The 21,680-nt window shown below is 45.6% G+C and overlaps 2 protein-coding genes across 18 annotated transcripts in view; both read left to right on the forward strand.

Moving 5' to 3' along the window:
• Window positions 1-1,118: 1,118 nt before the first annotated feature.
• ccn2b (cellular communication network factor 2b) lies at window positions 1,119-4,108 on the forward strand. Its single transcript, XM_049750387.2, has 5 exons — window positions 1,119-1,471; window positions 1,868-2,084; window positions 2,204-2,455; window positions 2,537-2,793; window positions 2,873-4,108. The coding sequence occupies exons 1-5, from the start codon at window positions 1,415-1,417 to the stop codon at window positions 3,182-3,184; spliced, it is 1,095 nt and encodes a 364-aa protein (XP_049606344.1). The 5' UTR covers window positions 1,119-1,414; the 3' UTR covers window positions 3,185-4,108.
• Window positions 4,109-5,324: 1,216 nt separating this feature from the next.
• epb41a (erythrocyte membrane protein band 4.1a) overlaps window positions 5,325-21,680 on the forward strand; it is a 33,492-nt gene continuing 17,136 nt past the window's right edge. Inside the window, exons 1-22 of one of the 17 annotated variants that reach the window (XM_068648855.1) lie at window positions 5,325-5,455; window positions 11,186-11,502; window positions 11,576-11,845; window positions 12,163-12,267; window positions 12,435-12,477; window positions 12,543-12,618; window positions 12,738-12,956; window positions 13,084-13,171; window positions 13,639-13,791; window positions 13,871-13,968; window positions 14,050-14,225; window positions 14,326-14,558; window positions 14,759-14,836; window positions 14,934-14,981; window positions 15,555-15,617; window positions 15,720-15,767; window positions 16,005-16,175; window positions 18,050-18,275; window positions 20,762-20,890; window positions 20,969-21,085; window positions 21,295-21,375; window positions 21,487-21,609. In XM_068648855.1, coding sequence (XP_068504956.1) covers window positions 11,194-11,502; window positions 11,576-11,845; window positions 12,163-12,267; window positions 12,435-12,477; window positions 12,543-12,618; window positions 12,738-12,956; window positions 13,084-13,171; window positions 13,639-13,791; window positions 13,871-13,968; window positions 14,050-14,225; window positions 14,326-14,558; window positions 14,759-14,836; window positions 14,934-14,981; window positions 15,555-15,617; window positions 15,720-15,767; window positions 16,005-16,175; window positions 18,050-18,275; window positions 20,762-20,890; window positions 20,969-21,085; window positions 21,295-21,329 — 2,685 coding nt within the window. In that variant the 5' untranslated portion in view covers window positions 5,325-5,455; window positions 11,186-11,193 and the 3' untranslated portion in view covers window positions 21,330-21,375; window positions 21,487-21,609. Of the gene's footprint in view, window positions 5,456-7,750; window positions 8,298-8,380; window positions 8,714-11,185; window positions 11,503-11,575; window positions 11,846-12,162; window positions 12,268-12,434; window positions 12,478-12,542; window positions 12,619-12,737; window positions 12,957-13,083; window positions 13,172-13,638; window positions 13,792-13,870; window positions 13,969-14,049; window positions 14,226-14,325; window positions 14,559-14,758; window positions 14,837-14,933; window positions 14,982-15,554; window positions 15,618-15,719; window positions 15,768-16,004; window positions 16,176-18,049; window positions 18,276-18,583; window positions 20,491-20,761; window positions 20,891-20,968; window positions 21,086-21,294; window positions 21,376-21,486; window positions 21,610-21,680 lie in introns of those variants that run through there. The other 16 variants (XM_068648857.1, XM_049750375.2, XM_068648858.1 and 13 more) reach the window with 16 other exon arrangements.

The raw sequence follows: 21,680 nt of genomic DNA on the forward strand, positions 1-21,680 counted from the left end.
GGAGAACCTCACGCCTGTGTGAGAAAGAACACAGAGATGGATGGATGGATGGATGGATGGATGGATGGACGGACGGACGGACGGACGGACGGACGGACGGACGGACGGACGGACGGATGGATGGATGGATAGACGTACGTCATTCAGGAGGCATCGAGTCAGCTGTCTGGCATGGCCGTCATTTATGCAATGTTGAGACAAATAATTATGTGTGTTCGCATAACAAGGATTCAGTGTCAAATAAACATCACATGCAGCAGCAGCAGCAGCAGCTCCAAGTCTAAGGCAATGGAATCCAGGAAGAGAGCCCAGCCTGCTGGGTAGCACAAGTGGAAAACATTCAGACGGCAAAGGCATCCAAATGCCAAAGGTCAATGACTAGGAGTTAACGCATCAAAGAGGACCTCCGCGGCCGTATCATCGGGCAGTCAAGCGTCCGTCCGTCCGTCCGTCCGTCCGTCCGTCCTTCCATCCATCCATCCATCCATCCATCCATCCATCCATCCATCCATCCATCCATCCATCCATCACAACTTCCTCCTCAAGATGTTTTGGAACAGCTGGCAAATATTCCCTTCATTGGTTTAATCCCGGTGGGTGTAGCGGACAGGTCAGCAAACATTTGGCTGTCCAGTCTTGCACAATTCATTTCTGCAGGTCTGAACACTGCAATTGTGCCCCTCAAATTGCTTGTCGGAACTTCAAAAGTACAATCATTGTTAACTTTGACATTTTCAACAATGTTTGACTATTTTTGTATTTATGAAATATGTACGTCTATATTATTTGAATGGACTCAAATGAATGAAAGCCCTTTGAAAAGTGTGCAAGCGTGCCTTTCGTGGCCCCTGCTTGTGCTGCACTTTGTCAGTGTTTGGCATTTCCCCAAGCCATCACCTCGCCTCATGACATCATTTTTCATCCTCTGCAAGCAAGAACATTGACATCCCAAGTCTCGCTGTTTTTCCGCCTCTCTCGAGTTGTTGTCAGGTAGCATGTATGAGAGAGAGAGAGAGAGAGAGAGAGAGCGAGAGAGAGAGAGAGAGAGAGAGAGAGAGAGAGAGAGAGAGAGAGAGAGAGCCTTCTCATGCCTTTGCTGCTTTCTGCAGCTGGCACACTTTTCATCCACCCCACCCCACCCCACCCGCCCATTGGAACTAACAGGGGTGTAGAAATTTTGAATCAGAATGTTTTCACCTCTCGGTGCAGAGTGGCATGGGCTCGTGTTCCTCTGGCTACACCCACTGGGCTGGTATTTAAGCTTGAGTCCCCCACCATCCTTTCATCAGTCAGCTAAGCAGCGTAAACAAGAGCCAGCCGGCCGACCAGCCAGCCAGCCAGCCAGCCAGCCAGCAAGACTCTTGCCACAAGAACCGATCCAACATACAACAGAGTGAGCACTTTGCGAACAATCATGTCTGCGGAAGCTTCAGCAATCTTCTCTCTTCTTCTGCTCATTGTCTCCTCATTGGTAAGTAGGTTTTCCCTCAGCCGTCCAGCATCATTTGTTGCCACTTAGCAGTCATATCAAGTGTCATTGACCTGTTAACCTGCAATTATTTTCATTGACACAGACAGCACCTGATCTTGGAATCTTGAAAATCAATGATATTATTTCCATTGTGTATGTCAATAGTGCTGTAGAAATACTGTAAACATTGAAAGCAACGTGAGTGCAGTGTGATGTCGCCCTCTTGTGGACGTTCTTTAAAGATGTCTATTTTCAATTGAACAGCCACAATTAGTTTCTGTAACGTCAGTAGCCACAACGTAAGTTACACCTTGGAGCTGAATGAACATTTGGATTTTTCCATATTTTTCTTCATACATTTTAACGGTGGCTAACTGCTTTTCTTGATTCTTGCAGACAGGGGCCCAGGAATGCTCGCAGCCCTGTGCCTGCCCCTCCGAGCCCCCTCCCTGCCCAATAGGCACCAGCTTGGTGCTGGATGGCTGCGGTTGCTGTAAAGTGTGTGCCAGGCAGCTGGGGGAGCCTTGCAACCTGCTGGAGCCCTGCGACCACCACAAGGAGCTCTACTGTGACTACGCACTGCTGAGCGACACCGACACGGGCATCTGCATGGGTAACACTTTCCATATGTATAATTCATGAGGGATTGTGAAGTTGGTGAAAGCTTTGCGATTCTTTCTCTGGAACCTGCATCATTATGATGTCATGGATTAATTATTTATTTGCCCCCAGCTCAAGAGGGTCAATCGTGTGACCTGGGCGGCGTCGTCTACCGCAGCGGCGAGTCCTTCCAGCCGAGCTGTAAACACCAATGTGTGTGTATGAACGGCGAAATCGGATGCGTGCCCACCTGCCCCAGTAACGTCCGCTTTGCGTCCCCCGACTGCCCGTACCCTCGCCGCATCCACATCCCGGGAAGGTGCTGCGAGGAGTGGGTGTGTGAGCAGACCCCTCAGGACCACCTCTATCAGTCAGTCATGGGCGGTCAGTAGCGACTTGATCACATCGCTCCGTCGAATGAGCCATCCATCGTGTTAAACGGCCCGTGCGCCTCTGCCCTCGCAGGAGCTTCTCAAATTCATCCGTTGCCCTCCTCCAAACCCGCGGCAGGCTTCAGAGAGGTTCCCCTTCGAGGCGCGGAAGCCGAAAGTCCCCGAGATAACTGCATTGTCCAGACGACAGAGTGGAGCGAGTGCTCGGCCACCTGCGGCATGGCCGTCTCGTCCCGCATCACCAACGACAACCGGCGCTGCCAGCTGGAAAGACAGACCAGGGTCTGCATGCTTCGACCCTGCGAGAGCCAGCAGGAGAAAGAAATTAAGGTTCGGGAGGTTTGCTTTCGCTTGCTTTCTTTCATACAGATCACTCATGATGTATTGATTTGCTCATTCTCTCCCTCAGCGTGGCAAGAAATGCGTGCGGACACCAAAGGCCCAGAAAGCCATGCGCTTTGAGTTGTCGGGCTGCACCAGCACCAGGTCATACAAACCCAAGTTCTGCGGCGTTTGTACCGACAACCGCTGCTGCACGCCTCACGCCACCGTCACCGCCGAGGTGGAGTTCCGCTGTCCCGAAGGAGACGTGTTCAGGAAAAAGATGATGTTCATCAAGACTTGCTCCTGCCACTTTGACTGCCCGCGAGACAATGACATCTTCCTGGCTTCCAACACACGGAGGATGATGGGTGACTACGAGCGCAGCGTGCGATATTGACTTTTACGTTGACTGCATGTGTCCCCCCCGATCTGACCACTACAAACACGCCATTTCATCCAAAGGCGGACATTTGCCCTTGCTTTCAATTTAGTTTGGACGACGTTCTTCTTGAAATTGTTCAGAGACCCAATTCAAATCTCAAGGTAATATCTTATTGACACGTTTCAGTTTGGAAGAAGAAAGTGAAAGGTACAAACGAGTCCAACTGGTTGACAATTATTGTATCCCTTGTGAAAAGAGCAATAGTTGCCACAGTGGTGTATTTGGCTCCAAGCAAAACGATTGTATTTGGCTCCAAGCAAAACGATTGCGCAAGCCGCATGGGTTCAGTCCCCCCAGTGACGATGTGAATGTGAGTGTGAATCAACAAAAGCGATATTTACCACTTTTTTTTCTTTTTAAAATGTCAACAATCTTGGCCAAATTCTGGCCCCCATTGAGACAAGTTGGTGTGCAAGTTTGTACTGATTTGCCCAATGACAAATTGTAATTGACAAAAAGCCACAAGAATGTGGAGATGCTGGTAGACTGAGGGTGTCCACATATGGCAAGAGAACCCTTCATGCCTAGTTGATCTTTTATGCATATATATATATAAGAAAAACAAGTTTATTGTTAAAATATATTTGGCTTTTGTATACTGACTAGTCTGAAAAGGAACTTGTAGCGATTGCTGATACAACTTCATTATTTCCATCTTATTTAAAAAAAAATCGACAATTTTGGCAGCAAGCAAATACATAGTGTACAAGTGTGAATACTTTGAGACTGTGTACAGTTTTGTACTATAAGTTATGTTTAACGCTGACTGTATTGTATTGTTTTAGTTTTTCCACTGTAACCACCTGACTAAGATACTAAGGAGTTCTTGTCTGTTGCACTTTTGTCTTTTTTCTAATAAACAAAGTATATTTTTATACATATGCTGAGTGTTGCTCAGATGTTTGAAAAATGTTTCGGTGAAAAAGACAAAGTATTTCTACTTGGTTCCTTTCTATCGCCATCCCAGCTCCGCGCGCTATTCCCTTTGCGACCGCAAGGGGGATTTGGTGCATCAAAACAACCGCTGTGAATTGAGTTGGGGTGGATCGTGCTGCTGTCTGCTAGCTTTGCTGCAGTGCGATCGCCTCATCTGCCAGGCTGCTTGCCACCACCACCACCACAATCGTGCAGCAGGTTACTCTTTGTATCTTCCTTTCTTTCTTTCTTTCTTTCTTTCTTTCTTTCTTTCTTTCTTTCTTTCTTTCTTTCTTTCTTTCTTTCTTTCTTTCTTTCTTTCTTTCTTTCTTTCTTTCTTTCTTTCTTTCTTTCTTTCTTTCTTTCTTTCTTTCCCTGGGTATCAGGACTAACGATGCATGTCCACCTGATGGAGCGCGCAATCCACCAAGACGTTGTCCCACGTACATTGTGCTCATACGATTGCAAAAGATCAACTTTACGAGAGCCGAGCTGCTGTGTATTTTGAAGGTGTTTCCGGTGTTCATGCTAGCTTGACGCAGCAGTGTCCGAACCGCGCCGACCACTCCCACGCGCAATTAGGGTGCGTGGAGGTGACAATGTAGCCTGCAGAGTGGATGACAAACAGCATAACTGCACAAGAGTACAGGTAAATAAACTCTACCATTTTTTTTCAAATGACATTTTTGATTTGTCTGACAGTTATTGTGAATCATAATAATTTGCAGCGGAATTTATGTGTCAAAGCCATACACGCTCTAAAATATGATTCAGCATTTATGTTACATTTTCATGTTGGTAACCTTCACAGTATTCCTGTTAGCCAAGTAAAAAGATTCAATGTTGTCCATTCTGTTGTTGAATCCTGCCTAACGGTGTATCATAGGGCTACTACGTGCATGCTGCTGCGCCATGCCTACCTAGTCAAATCTAAAGTCATGTTCTGTGAGAGCTGTCGAGGCCCACGCAGTTTGGCCCGCAGAACTTCCCGGTCCGTTTAACTCTAAACTCCCACGGTGCATTTCTGCTCATCTCAGAGAAGAATCTCCACCTGGAGGCACTGCGGACGTCGTAAAAGGAAAACATGGACTTCTCCAAGCAAAAGTGGTGTAGAAATGCTTCCACGATTGATTGAACTGTATGTTCAATAGCGATGAAACTTCTTGTTGTGTTCATTTGCGAAAACACATTGCTGAGCAAATCTGCTAACCTGTTTATTCATCTTCTTTTATGAAACACTGACTGCTGACTGCTGACTGCTGACTGCTGACTGCTGATGATGACATCTAAAATTCTCCCTCTGGCGAACTGGTGAGTAAAAGAGAAGAATCAATGATTGAGTTGACTGTGTCGATTGGGAGGGAGCGCTGCACAGTTGTTGTTTTCTAATACAGAGTGCAAGCTCATATTTCAAATATTGCATTCACATTATTTTGCTTTTTGCATGCCTCGCTTTTAGTTGGAATATTTGAGCAAGCCGTGTTGCAGTGCAGTTGACTTTTATGCTTTACCAAATGTGTCCAGCAGGTTGTAGCAGAGAGCAATATGGATGAAATAACTGAGCAGGTGGTCTAATTTAGAATGGATCATCATCATCATATGACATCATGTTTAGCCACTATAGTGTAGCACGGATTCATATGTTTGGGCAGTTCTTGACTTGGAGCTTGTGGGGAAGAAAAAATAAATCGCTCTGCAAGTGTGTCTCATGAATGCATTGATGCTGGTTCAGCTGATCTTGCAAAATAGGAGTGGTTTACTTTACGCAACATCATTCCAAATGTTTCATTACCATGATGGGCTTTTTGATTAATGGAAAATATTAATCACTCCTGTTAAATTCGGAGTTATTATAATAGCCTAATGGTTTACTTGCATCGTAGGCTAAACGTATCATTTTTGGAGCCTGGTAACTTTGTTCTTATTCTTATTTTTCCTCGCTGTGTAAAATTTGAAAATAATATGTAGACTGTACTCTCCATATGATTGTAGCATTCTCCCTTGAACATGGTCTTGAGCATTAATGTGGAAGTGGCATCCTCCCCCCAGGGGGCTGCTGTCACTTCATCTCGGCAGACAATCTGGCTCAGCACCTGCTTCTGACACTGGGAGGGAGGGAGGGAGGGCGGGGAACCTGCCATGATAGCCAAGCGGGGGTAGGTTGAGGGCAAATGGTGGCCTTTTGTGCTGGGATGGGATGCATGGGATGCATGGGATGGATGGGATGGATGGATGGGTGGGATGAATGGATGAGATGGGGGTGCAGGGTTTAAATGTGGAAAGAAAGCCAAACTGTACAATCTGCTGATGTGTTGTTCTGAAAATAGCACTCCCCAGACAAAAGTGGCTTAGATATGCCAATTACAGGCAGCCATACAAAGAAGGCCGGCCACTCCTGCCATACCATACGTCTCCTTTGTGCTGAATGAGCAGCTGATTAGTTTGTTAGGCTTTAGTTTGGATGAAAATGCTGAGCGAGCTCAAACTTTAAGGGAATCTTTTGACCTGTTTATGCAGTATTTCTGGAATTAGACTGTGTTAAATCCATCATGTCAAATATTTCTACTGTATTCTAAAAATATACACATTAATTATTTGAGGGTCATCTTGTGTATGATCAGCTAGGATAGAGTTCTGCTAACTTAGGTAGGATAAGCACTATTGAACATGGATGGATGGATGGATGGATGGATTTATAGGTTGCTTTTCAAGAGACCCATGCATGCTTAACAATAAATCCCAGGAGGATTAAAATGTGTGTGTGTGTGTGTGTGTGTGTGTGTGTGTGTGTGTTTGTACTTGCGTGTGCACTGCATAGAGCCATGTTGTTAAATGTATACAACAAATTACCCGATTTCAACATCATTCTCCATAATGAAGAAAATCACTTGGAACATTTTTTAACCTATGTGTCAATATTACTAGATTTATTATTTGCAGTATAGTGAGATACCATGAATGATGTTTAGCGTGCTCTCGCTCGGCAACCATATTGCATTATATAACCAATGCCGTCCAAACACAATCATAGCTGTGATCCTCACACAGACTGTTCAATAATAGATGGATGGATTGACTCCCTGGAATCCAATCAGCAAGCAGCCTCTTTTTCATGAATTTATTTAAATGAGTTGCGCTCTCCCTTTTCCCTCATGCAGTCCCAAGGGAAAATGGATGTATTGATTTTTACGAGTCGGGGATCATCAGTATCCTTGGTTACAGATGATAAAGCTCCACCAAAAAAAAAACCGCACACAAAAAAAAAACCTCAGTAAGACAAAGGACGGCGATTGGTGCAGGCTTTTCACTTTGCTCCTACCATTGGCAAATACACTTGCTTCATTACATAGCAGCCCCCCCTCTGAACAATGTCATATTGTAACCCCGGGTCTTGTCTTATAGGCTTGATGATCATTGCACAACAGGTTGTTATTTGGCTTCAGGAACATGTATACAAAATATTCAAAGAACACGAAGACAAGACGTTTATTCATTTTTTTCACCATTACTTTTGGACAGTGTGCTATTTGTAATGAATGCGTATACAAACTAAAATCCTTTAGAACATTCTTTTTTCATCATGGGTGGAGTTTTCTTTGGTATGTTGCTAAATTTTGTACAGGCAGAATTGGGTGTAATTGATCGTTTGTGTCTTTGTGTTGGAATGAATGACGTCTATTCCCAGCAATCATAGTGGCACCCTGCATTGGCCTCCAAATCGTGCTGGTCGAAAGCGCAATATGCCCGATTAGGCAGAAATAGACTCGTCGGGTCTGTGCATGACATTGGCAGCCGCTCAAGTAGAAAAATGCAAGATATTCTGCACATCTTTTAGCAAGTGTGTGGTTTTATGGAGCCCCACTCCCTCTCCAAGTCGCACTGATGAAAAATGGTTTCCCCTCCCTCCAGCGCTGAAGTTGCCCATCTTTGCACAGCGACTCCGGCTGCTCCGGTGCCTGTAAGACTAAGCAGAGGGCAAAGCAATCGGACGCGACGCGACGCGCTCGTACCTAAACACATTGCAAGCTGCTGGATGAACGCTTATGAATCACTACTTGGCTAATTCTACAAATAGAAGAGATCTATCATTTGCAAGAACCGATTTTTACACACTGACGTGGTTGTTTTCTGCTGGATGATCAGAGCTGAGCCGGTGAGTGAATTTCCACCGCTTAAAGCCAGCCAATTTGTTGACATCTTTTTTCCCCCACATTCAGCGCCATTTGCAGACAGGTGCACCCACCGCCCCTTTAATTGTTTGTTGCTGCAAAACGAGCCCTTTTCTTTTCTTTTCGTATGTTTTTAAACATTGCATATGTCGGTAAAACCTTGCGTTTGATTTGGATGATATTTTTTGGGCTCATTTGGACCCGTGCGCGTCGCTTAGTCAATGCTGTTACGAGTGCGCATACGAGCAGATGTGATTCAATGGTGGGTCGCCTCAAAAAATAAATTGCATGATTCATTATTGTGTTTTCGAGGTGTCAAATTAGAAGGCTACTGAGCGGACATATGGTCCCGAATAGCAAAAAACGCCTATATACAGCAGCATTGGAGCAGGGGGCGCCTGTGAGTGTGTTTTTTTAATTCAAATTGATTGTCTTGTCGCTTTTCTCCCCCTGTGGCTTCCTTCCTTCCTTCCTTCCTTCCTTCCTTCCTTCCTTCCTTCCTTCCTTCCTTCCTTCCTTCCTTCCTTCCACCTGTCTTCTTCAACCATCCACTTCACGTTTGCATCTTAAATATATTGGAAAAAGTTTCCTTTATTGTCTTAATCATTCAAATACACATTTAGTTCTTTAGTTTGATTTAAGAGTTTAGGAGTTTGTCTGATGAAATTTGTGATGCATTCATTGTTAGTAAACATACAGCCGGTATGTGGTTAAATAGCATGAAATACACCACCCAGTCTAACGAATGCATGACAGTTTGTGCGATGAGTGTTGCCATTTTAAAATGAATGATGATCATTGATGTGTCATCAGTGGATTGTGTTGTTGCCAGTAAATTGACTGTACAATGACACAGTCACAGACATTGTCACTGTTGTCCATGGAAACGACTCGAAATGAATTATGTGACAGCAAAGAAAAAGTATCTCACCTGCCCCCTGGTGGTGGCGGCAAAGTTCATGAACATACATGGCCAGAAGATCAAATAAAACACACCAATATGACAAAATACATTTGAAAAGTCTTTTTAGAACCAGTTGCAATTTCTGTTCTCGACAAGGTCTGCCGCTAGAGAAGTCAGACATGTCAACGAACATTGGAGACCTCTATTGTTGATTATTATCCTTACAGCGAGTCAGTGTGCCAGTCAGGTCAATTCTTTTGAAGCAATGGTTTTCAGCTAAAATTAGTTTCACTCTATATTTATCTTTTTCCTCATGTTTGTTTCATCTCGCACTCAGAGGACAGTGATTCATTTGTTGTGACTGGAGTGAACAAAACGGAGTGTGATGTCTCCATTTCTCCACTCACTGCCTTTTGTAGTCTACGTTCCTTCTACATTGGCAAGTCTTATTGTTTTGCTTGTTTGCTTGACAAAAAATCTTATATATTGTATATGTTTTTTTTTTTTTTTTTATGATGATGTGAAGTTGAAATCTCAACAAAATCTTTATGAAGTGCCCAGTAGGGCTGTCAGTCTGGAATATTCCAACATATACAAATAGTTTGCTGCCTTTGATTTCATGTGGGTCAGGCTAGTTTCTGGATTTCCTCCATAGCTTGTGTGGGTGGTGGGACGGGCGGACGGGCGGACGGACGGACGGACGGCTGCACTCCACGTCAGAGCAGTGTCCTTTAATCCCACACAGGGCCCGATTAATTCTAAAGCCGCTTTCTGTTTTTAAGCTCACGTTCAGCGCTCTGACTCAGGCTAGCATGCATGCCTGCCTGCCGTGTACTTCATTTTCACAAACGCATTCCTAATAAAATAATAAATCAAATCAAACATTCTTGGATATAAAGACTCATTTGGAAGTTGAAACTTTGAAACCATCTTCAAATGAAAATTGTTTTGATTTCAACAATGATGTTTCTCAATGTTAATGTGCAGGACAAACTTTAACGTGATTTAAACATTAAGCCTGGGATCGTCCAAATTTTGCCTTGTGCCGAGTAGTTTGCTCAATATTTTGTCATATGTTCTTAAAGCAGCTGGCCATTGACTTCAAACAAGCTCAGCCTGACATCTGGACTCTCTCTTTTTTCTGATTCTACATTTCGAGCCATCTACTGATTACAATTTGATTCCCTCATGACAGAATACCACCACAGGAGACCGTCCGTGTATTTTTTTATTAGGGGTAGCCTAAAAAAAAAATAAAAATAGGCTGACCAATAGAAATAAGATTAAATTATGTAATTCTTTTTTTTTTTCTTTTTTTTTTTGCAATTATGTTTTTATGTCCTCCTACCCACATCCAGAATGGCCATTTAGCACATATTGCAAATTGATTTGGCAGAGAAAAAAAAAATCAGCAGTGCTGCCCCGGACTAAAAAGTGCATACAGTCAGCTTTAGTCAGTTTGGCCGGCCGGCCAGCCAACCACATGCTGCACATGCTGCACATGCTGCACATGCTGCACATGCTGCACATGCTGCACATGCTGACTGAACACTCAAGCCATGAGAACATGCTGTTTTGAGCTGTTCTCTCTAGGTCCACCTGGTGCGTTGGAGCCCGCACTCCATTGCCTGTGCCGTGTCAGCACTTGTGTGGCTGTGGCAGCAAAAACTCAGCAGCACTGCAGGCAACCAGGACCTTTGGTGTCAGCAGAGTGACTGATGGAATACAAAGATAACACACTTTTGCTGCCTGCAATTGATTGTGTTTTGATCTAACCGTCCTATTTTGCGTCATGATCACGTAACAAAGACCCAGCTCTGGCTTTTTCTAGCATCACTGTCTTCATTCACCAAATTGCATTTGCCCTGAGCGAGCGCCACGTGGTATTCAGTTGACAACAAAATGGCCACCCCGAGATGGCTCAAAACAGGCGTATAGCATATTCATGGTCACGATTGTGTGCCACAGCGGTCACCATGACGACAGACGAAGCAGAGAGTCACCAGAAGAAGCCAAGGCAGCAAGAGGAGGCTGGCGGGGACGCCAAGCCGGCCTCTCCCGAAGACGAGCACCTCCGGCCTCGCAACCGCAACTCTGCCGGCGGCCGAGGCCTCTCCCGCCTCTTCTCCTCCTTCCTGAAGAGACGCTCGCAGTGTGAGAGCGAGGGAGGGGAGGAGGAGGAGGAAGAAGAGGCCAAAGCCCCCATTGCTGACCCTGAACCTGAGCTGAAGATTGAGGGAGAGGTGGCCCATGATCAGCACTCGCTTAGCAGCGCTGAGGCGCAGGTCAGGACTTTTTATTCGATACCCTGCCCCGATTCATCAGCCCTAATAATAAAGTGTGTTTCATCTTCTTCAGGCTGCCCAAGTAGAGAAGAAAGAAGGCGAGGAGGAGGAGGAGGCTGGAAAAGACAAACCGCTCAACAAGGAGAAAGCAGAGGCGGCTACGCTGGAGAAAGACGGGGATAACAAGAAGGACGAGGAGCAGAAGGAGGACGCTTCTGAAGGCAGCGGTAACCAAGAGAAAGAAGAGGAGGAATCCAAAACTCCCAAAGCTCCACGCCGCCCCAAAACCATGCAAGTTAAAGTCACCCTGCTGGACGACACTCTCTATGAGTGTGAACTGGACGTAAGAACCACTAACGGCATTCTTTTGTCATCTTTTCATGGGTGAACAACAAGGACCGCTTTATGACTCAATCATAAATCGAATAAATAGAAAGGCAGAGACGACAAGGCCCGTATGGGACGTGATGTGTGCTATTTTTAGAAGGAAACAGCTCTCGTTCGCTAAGCACCTGCTAAAAGCTATTAGTGGTCCTTTGGGCAAGAACACTGTTCCCCTGAGCCCCATGCAGCGTCATGAAAGAACTGGCTGTTACATTATCTATCAGGTGAGCACTTGCACTGAAATACTGTCGTTTTTTTTTTTTTTGTCGTCGGCAGAAACATGCCAAAGGCCAGGAGCTGTTCACAAAAGTATGCGATCACCTCAATCTGCTGGAGAGAGACTATTACGGGCTGGTCATCTGGGAGACGCCCAAGGTGAAGGTGAGCCGCTGTCAAAGTGTCACTCATTTGCTGGCGCCGTCCCGACCGACCGACCGACAGTAGCTCTGAATATGTATGTTCGTGTCACCGGGAAGCCGATTAACTCGTGGCACTCGCCCGCTCGGGGACCGAAGCTAGATGTTGACATGCCTCATTTCTTTTTGCAGACGATGATGGATCTGGCCAAGGAGATCCGCAGGCAGGTGCAAGGTAAGCTCCGTACGGGCCACAACCGGGCCTCCCCTCATCCTATAATTTGTCGTCCCTTTTTTAAGGGGCCAACTATGATTTCACGTTCAATGTGAAATTCTACCCTCCGGATCCGGCCCAATTGTCGGAGGACATCACAAGGTATCGTAACATTCTAAGCATTTTCTCCCTGTGAAATGAACGAGGATCCGAAAGCGTACTGTCATTCCTTGGCAACATTTGACCTTTTCGGCGTCATTTCCTGACCTGTCATTTTCCAGGTATTACCTGTGCCTGCAACTGCGCAAGGACATCCTGCAAGGGCGTCTGCCATGCTCTTTTGTCACCCTGGCCTTGCTGGGCTCCTACGCTCTGCAGTCAGAGCTGGGCGAGTATGACCCCGAGGTGCACGCCGCTGATTACGCTAAGGAGATGAAGATGGTTAAGGGGCAGACCAAGGAGCTTGAGGACAAGATGATGGAGCTACACCGCACTTACCGGTAAGAACATCCGTCGGCGGTGGTGGAAGTGCTCCTATATAAACTGGAGTCATTGGCTGAAATGGCATTTTGGCAAGTGGTCCAAAGCGCCACCTTGACTTGATTAAGAGTCATTTTGACTTTGCAGGTCAATGAGTCCAGCTCAAGCTGACATGATGTTCCTGGAGAACGCAAAGAAGCTGTCCATGTATGGAGTGGACCTCCACCCTGCCAAGGTGAACACAAGCAAATGGTCATTCTTTCAAAGTGCGATCTCCACGGTCTGAGAGCATGTGATGCTGGAGATGGAGCGGTGTCAGAGCTGTGTCCAGATCAACAAATGGCACGCATAGGAGAGAAAAAACACGTCTGCCCGCGTGGGCCCAACAACAGGAAGACATGTGACTTGTCAGATCTTAGAGCAGAAATCAGGTCAATCTGTTTGCATCAGCCGGGGGATTTCATTCTGCCCTGGTGCCTTTTACATGAACGTGCTGCCCCCTTGTGGCTCTTAGCAAAGAGTACAAGACAATCCTATTCAAGCCACTCAAACTTCTGCGTATGATTTAACGAATACATTTAGCATACGTTGATAGTCGTAAAAAATATCATGTCGATCCATAGATGTTCAACAAAATATGATTGCGATTTTATACTTCCTCAACTATGCAAATTCTAAGCCATTCCTCATTGTTTGTGTCAGGATCTGGATGGTGTTGACATCATGCTGGGCGTTTGCTCCAATGGTCTGATGGTTTATAAAGACAAACTGAGGATCAACCGTTTTCCCTGGCCCAAAGTCCTGAAGGTCTCATACAAGCGCAGCAGCTTCTTCATCAAAATACGTCCATCCGAGGTACACCGTCGTCATTCGGCCGCTTGTGCGAATGGTATCTTCAGCTTGCCGTCAGACATCTTGTCATCTTCTCTATCAGGTAGAACATTATGAGAGCGCTATCGGCTTCAAACTTCCAAACTACAAAGCAGCCAAGAAACTGTGGAAAGTGTGCGTAGAGCATCACACATTCTTCAGGTATGCTCCCGAGATGTTTCGACATCCCGACGATGTCGTTCCATGATCCAACTTTGTGCGCGTGCGTGCGCGCGCGTGCAGGCTGATCTCCACGGAGATGGTGGCAACTCCCAAAAAGTTTCTGGCTCTGGGCTCCAAATTTCGCTACAGCGGTCGAACTCAGGCTCAAACCAAACAGGCCAGCTCGCTCATTGACAGACCGGCTCCGGCTTTCCAGCGCACGTCTAGTAAGAGGAACTCCCGCAGTATGGATGGAGGTAGAGGGTCTATTTATTGATTGATTGATTGATTGATTGTGTTTGGCTATCAAGTTCTGTGAGCCGCTGTAATATTTGTTGTTTTGTGTGTTCGCTCAAGCTATGGCATCCACCCCGGGCACCAAATCCAGCCGTCCGGTCAGCGCCCCCATCATGTCGCCGCTGTCTCCCGGGGAGAGCACGCCGTCGCCTCTGCTGCACACCCTTCACCTGGCCCAGCGCAGCAACGGCTCCACGCCCAAGTTCCAGCGCTCGGCAGACAGGAAAGCCGAGCTGAAGGGCCACGGTCGGAAAAGCCAGAGCCCCGGACCGGAGTCCACTCCAGAAATGAAGGTATTGAGTATACTCAGTGCAATCTTATTATCTTTTATTGGAGGGGCTCCAACATCCAGTAGGACATACTGAAAACATACGTACATACGTACATACATACGTACATACATACGTACACTTAGCTTCCAAGGACTTGTGTGGGCTTTTGCAAGTGGCGCGTGGACTCGATTGTGATCATGTGCGAGCTGTGTGTGTACTAGCAGCCATTGGCCAGGAGAGAACGGAGACGTTCCCCCTCTGTGACCGCTGCCAATGGCGAACGAGAGAAAAAGAGCCAGGTTTGTTTACGTACAGGGCAAATGGTTTCAACGGCAGAAGCATCATACAAACGTGATTTTTTTTTTTCTTTTTTCTCTCTCTCTACTGGGAGAGCAGCACTCTCCTCAGGACAAAACAAAGATGGAAATGATGCGAGTGAGGAAGGTTAGCATGCATGTGCCAAGTCACCTAGTCTTCCTGCTTGGCTTGCCACACTTGCACGCCTTTTCTTTCTTGACTCTTATTTTTGACATCACGCCCATGCGCTGACTTGATTTTTCGAACCTTTCCACTGGCTGCAGTTGTTTGATGTGAAATGATGATGCATTTTGCCTTCATTGCTTGGAATCAGTCATTCAAATAACATTTGACACAATAAGCTCTGATTTGCGCTCGCTCGCTCGCTCGCTCACATCACTTTCTACAAATTGCTTGTGCTCAATTTAGACAAACGGTGAGTGATGTCGTCTTACACTTTGTGCTGTAAAAATACTGCTTTGATGAAAGGTGACAGTAGCCCGCCCAGTTGGCGATGCACTGCTGCAGGCTTTGCATGCAAATGCTGTCGTGAGTGCGTCTCTTGCGGTCGCTCGCTCGCTCGGTCGCTCGCTCGCTCTTTGCCAATCATTTTTCCCGGTTGATGATTCTGGCCCCGCCCGCCCGGCCGGCCGGGCTTCCGTTGCAAGGCAAATGCAATATTGTGAATGATTCCAAAATGATGTTTTGTGTTTTCTGCAGAAACGAGCTAAGAAACTTGAGGGTGAAACTATTTATATCAGACATAGCAATTTAATGTTGGAGGTTTGTATGGCGTTCACTTCTGTTTGGAATGTCGTCTTCATGTTTCTCTGCCTGCTTCATATTTGTGTCGACCTTTTTTTTTCTTTTCTTGTGTGCAATTAGCTTAACCCTAAAGGCTTGGCATGCACCATTTTCCTCTCTGACTCTGATGCAAGTAGCTTGATTTGATTTCTCTTTGACATTGTCACTTTCATGTCTCGTTTGGATGTATGACTGTAACCATGCGACAATGTTCCTTCTCCATTGGTCACTGGTTGATTGCTTTTTGTTTTTCCATCCCCGCATTGCGTACCGTTTGCTTGCCTGTGTCGTCGTCAAGATGTTCATTGTTGTATTTGCGGCCTTTCCATTTCCTCTCCTAACACCACGACGGCTTGTCTTTTGAAGGACGTGGATAAGACCCAGACGGAGATCATGCGTCACCACACGAGTATCAGCGAGCTGAAGAGAAGTTTCATGGAGTCTGTACCGGAGCCTCGACCCAGTGAATGGGACAAGCGTCTTTCCAGCAACTCGCCTTTCCGCACAGCGAGCATCAACGGCCAGCTGCAACCTGCGGTGAGTCTGCCTGCTGGTGGATCATCTTTTTTTTTTTTTTTTTTTTCTTTCCCCATACACAATGCTGCTATCGTATTTTGAGATGAAGCTAATTCGCGATCTTTGAAGAGCTGAGCAAATCATTCTGAAGATGCTTCTAGTGTGACTTCAATACCGTCGCTTACCTTTCAAAGTCAGGTTAACAAGTAGCGTCTTAAATGAGGAGTACTTCTTTTTTCACAAGCTGTATGATTTGACATGATTGTATCGCTGCTCTTGATCCGTCCATCAGCCTTCCTGGCTGCGAGTCAAAAGTCCAATTTGTTTTTGAAATGTTGTTTACGCGTTTGCATGTAGGCATGCTAAGGTTGAGGGCTTTGCAAACAATCCAAAGGCTGTGTGTGCGCGCGTTGTTCATTCATGAATGATTTGGCAGGTACACAGATGATCCACTTGACGGCGCTGTCGGCTTGTGTCATTTTATTTTTGCTTCTGCATGAGTAATAGCAGTCATAAGAGAGGTTCTTTTTGGATGTGTGTGTGCGCAGTTGTGCCACAGCGGCTCCATACAAAGTAGCCATGCGGCGCATGTGAGGAAAACGGTGCACTGCATTTGAAAAGGTCAACACAGCCAACCCCAGCATGGCAAAAGCACAAAAGCAGGCAGGCAGGCAGGCAGGCCGGCAGGCAGGCACAATGACATCCCATCTGGAACATCTGCGCTTGGCTGCAAAACCAAAGACTTCAGTGGGCTTTTAGCCGCAGGAGTCGGTCGGAATGTGCGCAAAGGCAGCGAGGAAAAGATGACAAAGAGGTGACAGTTTGAAGCTGGCTTGCAATAGCTAGCTTGCAATAGCTAGCTTGCAATAGCTAGCTTGCAATAGCTAGCTTGCAATAGCTAGCTTGCAATAGCTAGCTTGCAATAGCTAGCTTGCAATAGCTAGCTTGCAATAGCTAGCTTGCAATAGCTAGCTAGCTTTGCTCTTCCAATGGCTGCTGCACAGCGTGTCATCTTGCTTCATCGAGCAATGAGCCGCATGGCTGAGATGATTTCTTTGCATGTTTTGAGCCCGGCTGGAGTTGGAAGGACAAAAGGACCGACGGGGAAAAAGCCAGAAGACCTTTGTGTGTCTCATTCTCCGACCATTCCCCTCATTGTCTTTTGATGTCTCCACTCCAAATTGTGTTGTAATGGGACTATTGCTTGAGGCAAAACTGTGATCACTTTGGTATTACTGCACAACCTTGGGAATTATGGATGGAAATGAGCAATCTTGGCCACTGCATGACTGGCTACAAATCCCCAGTGATGTTTTTTTTTATTTTTATTTTTTTATATATTTATATATATGTATGAATAATACAAAAGCTCACCACCAAATTCTGTTCAATTTTGCTGCAGCAGCAGCAGCAGCTCAGGAGCTATAGGAAAGTAATTTAACGAGTTGACCAATCATGCATTGGGGCTGAACTAACCTTTGTTTGGAAAGGATAAACATTAGAAGGACTTTGGCTGCCTACTTGAATCTTACTTTCCCTCCTGTCCTTTTTTCCCCTCTTTTGGCAGCATGACAGTGTCATTATTCCACCGCCTAATTATTGTTTTTTTTCTTCTGAAGGGAATTTATTTGAGGGGTGAGAGGCATTTATTTGTTGGAGATGAATCACTCGAATAGAGTGAAGGGCATGGTTTGACAAATTCCCGTTATACGCAAAACCTGATTTTATGATGTCCCATTAAGTCAATTGTAGAGAAAGCAATTGTGCCATCACTTTCCTTTTCTTTTCTTGTCCGCTTGCTTTGCGCTCCTGTGAGCTGAGCTGAGCTGAGCTGAGCTGAGCCTTCCTTTTCCACACGTGTGCGTTCATTGTTATTTGTCTCTCCTGGTCGGCAGTCGCTGTATGGACCAAAGGTAAGAGCATGTAGCTTGTCCCCGACGCCGGGGGAATCGCCTCTGTTCAGGCACGCTTGTCTGCTGGACGACGAGGACAGTGAGGTACATTGGGTAGACGAAGACGAGGAGGAGGAGGAGGAGGAGGAGGAGGAGGAGCAAGCCTGTGGTGAGACTTTGGAGGTGGCTGTCAAGGTGCCAGATGAGGCCAGACGCTTGGACAGCTCCGGTGAGGTCAGCCCGTCCAGGCTCCACACGCACTATAGGCACTCTCGGATGTCCTTCTTCCTGTCGGGCCTGCTTGCCATGGCTCTGACCATGCTGTGGTTGGCTTTTATTTGAAAATGTCCAAGTTGCCCTCAGCCATGTGTTGTCCTCACTCTACCTCAGTCATCACCCCGCTGCGCCTGCAGCTTTTGAGTTGTTGTGCGTGCGTGCGTGCGTTCGTGCGTGCGTGCCACATGTCAACGTTTTGTTTTGATCTTGCGTTTGGAGCTGATCTATCTGTTTGCACCTTTCTCTTGTTCTTCCTGCCAGCAAACCCAGATCAGCTCTTAAAGCATCGTCATGGGGCGATCTGTTAAGCGCTACATTCTGGACACCCAAAGTGGACGCTTTACCCCATCATTCGGAGTCCGCTCTGAAATTTCCAGTTGAACAGCTGCGGCATGTCTATTGCCAATCTGTTTACACAGACAGTAAAAAAGGAAAGAAAAAAAAAGTCAATTGATTACTAAAATCAATTTTTTGTGAAAACGCCATTTGTTTTGAATCTTGGAAATGTGTTTAAGGACACATGATGCCATTGCTGATTTAGGGGGGAAAAAAAAAGCCATATTACGCAGTGTAATGGTTCATCTGTTGTCCTCAGAATTGTGTGAACAATTCCGATTGTTTTCTGTTTCTTTTTTGTAGTAAGTAAAGGTAGTTTAAATGAGCATGATGATTCTCATGTCGGACCAAGTTGAGGCAGACAATCAAGGCCATTTTCATGACTTCCTCAGGTGTACAACCAAGCATTCTTCTTTCAAATCTTTTACAAATGATTCAAAGATTGCTTTTGAAATGGTTGTTGCCAGCTTCGTAAATGTTGAGATCAAAAAGAAAAAGGCGTTATGCTTTATTTGACATTCAAGTATCCTCATGTTGGCTGCATGACGCTTACTGTATATATATATATATATTTTCCCCCTCAATGAAGGAGATGTTTGGACAGCAACTTGCTCAATAAATGGGGACAATTGCAGTCAAGTGAAGAGGCATGAACAGTAGAATAATCACGCTTGTAACCTCTGTCTCATTCAATGTCTACTTATTCGAGAAGACAAAAGTGTTGGGCCCCAGATAGATGACACACTTGCCTTTTTGATGAGATCCTCCTATCTTGCATGAAATTGGCCTACAAAGTGTGTCAAAAACGATCCCTATGAAAATTGGCTTTCCCAACATCGAATAGTCTCAAATTTGTGAAGGAATGAGCGGGCGGCTGTGGCCAAGCCAAGCCAAGCCAAGCAGTCCAACTTGAAGTTGGCACAATGTGGACTGGCAGGTAATGTTCTCTTGGCATTCAACAAGCCTCACTCAGCTCAGCTCAGCTCATCCATCAGCCTGCCAAGTGGAGAAATGTGATTCATCACTCAAAAGGACACTAAACTGATGTGTACAGTGTTGTGCTCCAATTCCGCACACTCTTAAACAAGCCCTTTGTTCACAAAATGGATGCAAGACGTTGCCTGAGTTTACACATGCCCAATTCAAGTGGCCCAATACTTTTGCCATACGAACTAGAATGCGTTTTTGTTCAGCTGATGTTTTTAGCACCCGAGAAATATGATGCCGCCTTGTTTGAAAATGGGAATTTTTCCTTTTTTTTTTTTTTTTTTCCCTCTGTATATTTAAATCACAAGCCGAGCTGGCCGAGCAAATGCTGACAGGCCACATTACTCCGAGTCATTTGGAGGCCTCCTTATGCATGCATGCATGCATGCACTGCCTCCCTTATGTTGCCAATCGCGTTTGGATTTTTATTGTTCTGCTGACAGCCAATTGCCCACTTGTGTACAATTGCTACTCGGGCAGAGTGACAACATTCCAGAGTTGGAAAGGTGGACTTCGAAGACGCGCTTTGCATGCCCATTCAAGATGACAAGGTGTTTTTGTTTGCGGGACGCTTTCCATCATGAATGAATGAACGAAGAAGAAGGACTAGTCATATTTTAGGAATCTGCTTAATCATCCCAATAAAGACAATAAGCAAATGATGTCAGGTGCCAGCCAGTCCGAGAGACTGAAATCAAGCGCTCTTGTTGAATCGTTTACCTGCATTGATTTTATTGGCTGGACTAATGTTGATAAGAAGTTCAAATATATGATGACTGAAAGGATTTTTTGGATGTTTCAAATTTACTGAGTAAGAAAAGGTGCTCTGGCATGTTGGAACCTGACTCGCAGCAACTTTTTTTCCGACACAGTGCGACATGAATGGGGGAGGGGGGAATGCGTGAAGGGCTTTATTACACATTTATTGTTTTCCTCGCTAGGATTTCAAATGTTTCCCTACCATTGTGACGCTAATTGAGACTCACTATTATTTATTTTTGATTTTGCAAGATGTCACAACAGCTTGTCTGTCGACTCTATGCAAATGTTTATTCGTGATGAAATCTGTAACGTTTCTTGTTGGATATCTCAGCAAGCTTGACTCTGATTTTGCAGTCTCCGGTGCTGAAGACCCAGACAATCACCATCTCGGACGTCACCAACTCTCTTCGAGGAACTGCGGCCTACAAAGACATCCCCTTAGTTCACACGGAGACAAAGACCATTACATACGAGTCAGCCCAGGTAAGAGGCATACTGTGTCTTCTTATTATCACGAATAAGAAGAAAATGGATTGTTGAGATGGAACTAACGCTTAAAAGGTGTCTCTCCCACAGCCTGTGGACAACTTTGCAGAACGAGACTCCGGAGTGCTGCTGAGTGCCCAGACCATCACATCCGAGACCATCAGCACCACCACAACCACCCAGATCACCAAGGTCTGCCCGTCGGTACAATCCGTTGACTTGAATGCTGGTACAATCCGTTGACTTGAATGCTGTCATTGCAATTGGCGCATCTCTTTTCTGCTTTGTACAGGCTCGATGCTCTTTAATAGGCATTGAGAAATGAAGCCCAAGATATTTTTGTTTGAAAAACCAATCAGCGATCATCTCCAACTTTCTTGATATTAAAATGTCTTTGGCAGACGGTGAAAGGGGGAATCTCAGAAACTCGCATTGAGAAGAGAATTGTCATTACTGGAGATACTGAAATTGATCATGACAAGGTAAATGATGCTTTCATGCAAGTGGAAGAATATAGTGTACACGTTTGTTCCACAAGCTGTTTGAATGAGCGCCATCGATCAAGCTCTACGTCTCTTGTGTCCTTTCTCCAGGCCTTGGCTCAGGCTATAAAAGAAGCAAAAGAACAACACCCAGACATGTCTGTCACCAAAGTGGTTGTCCACCAAGAAACGGAGATTTCCCCCGAGTAAGACAGAGTAGCTCACCCATTGGAGGTATGTAGCCCTCTTGCATCACATTCACGTTTAGAGCGTCACGCAAAATGATAAAGTACTGGAACAAATTC

The sequence above is a fragment of the Syngnathus scovelli genome, chromosome 19, assembly GCF_024217435.2.
Source record: "Syngnathus scovelli strain Florida chromosome 19, RoL_Ssco_1.2, whole genome shotgun sequence".
NCBI lineage: Eukaryota > Metazoa > Chordata > Actinopteri > Syngnathiformes > Syngnathidae > Syngnathus > Syngnathus scovelli.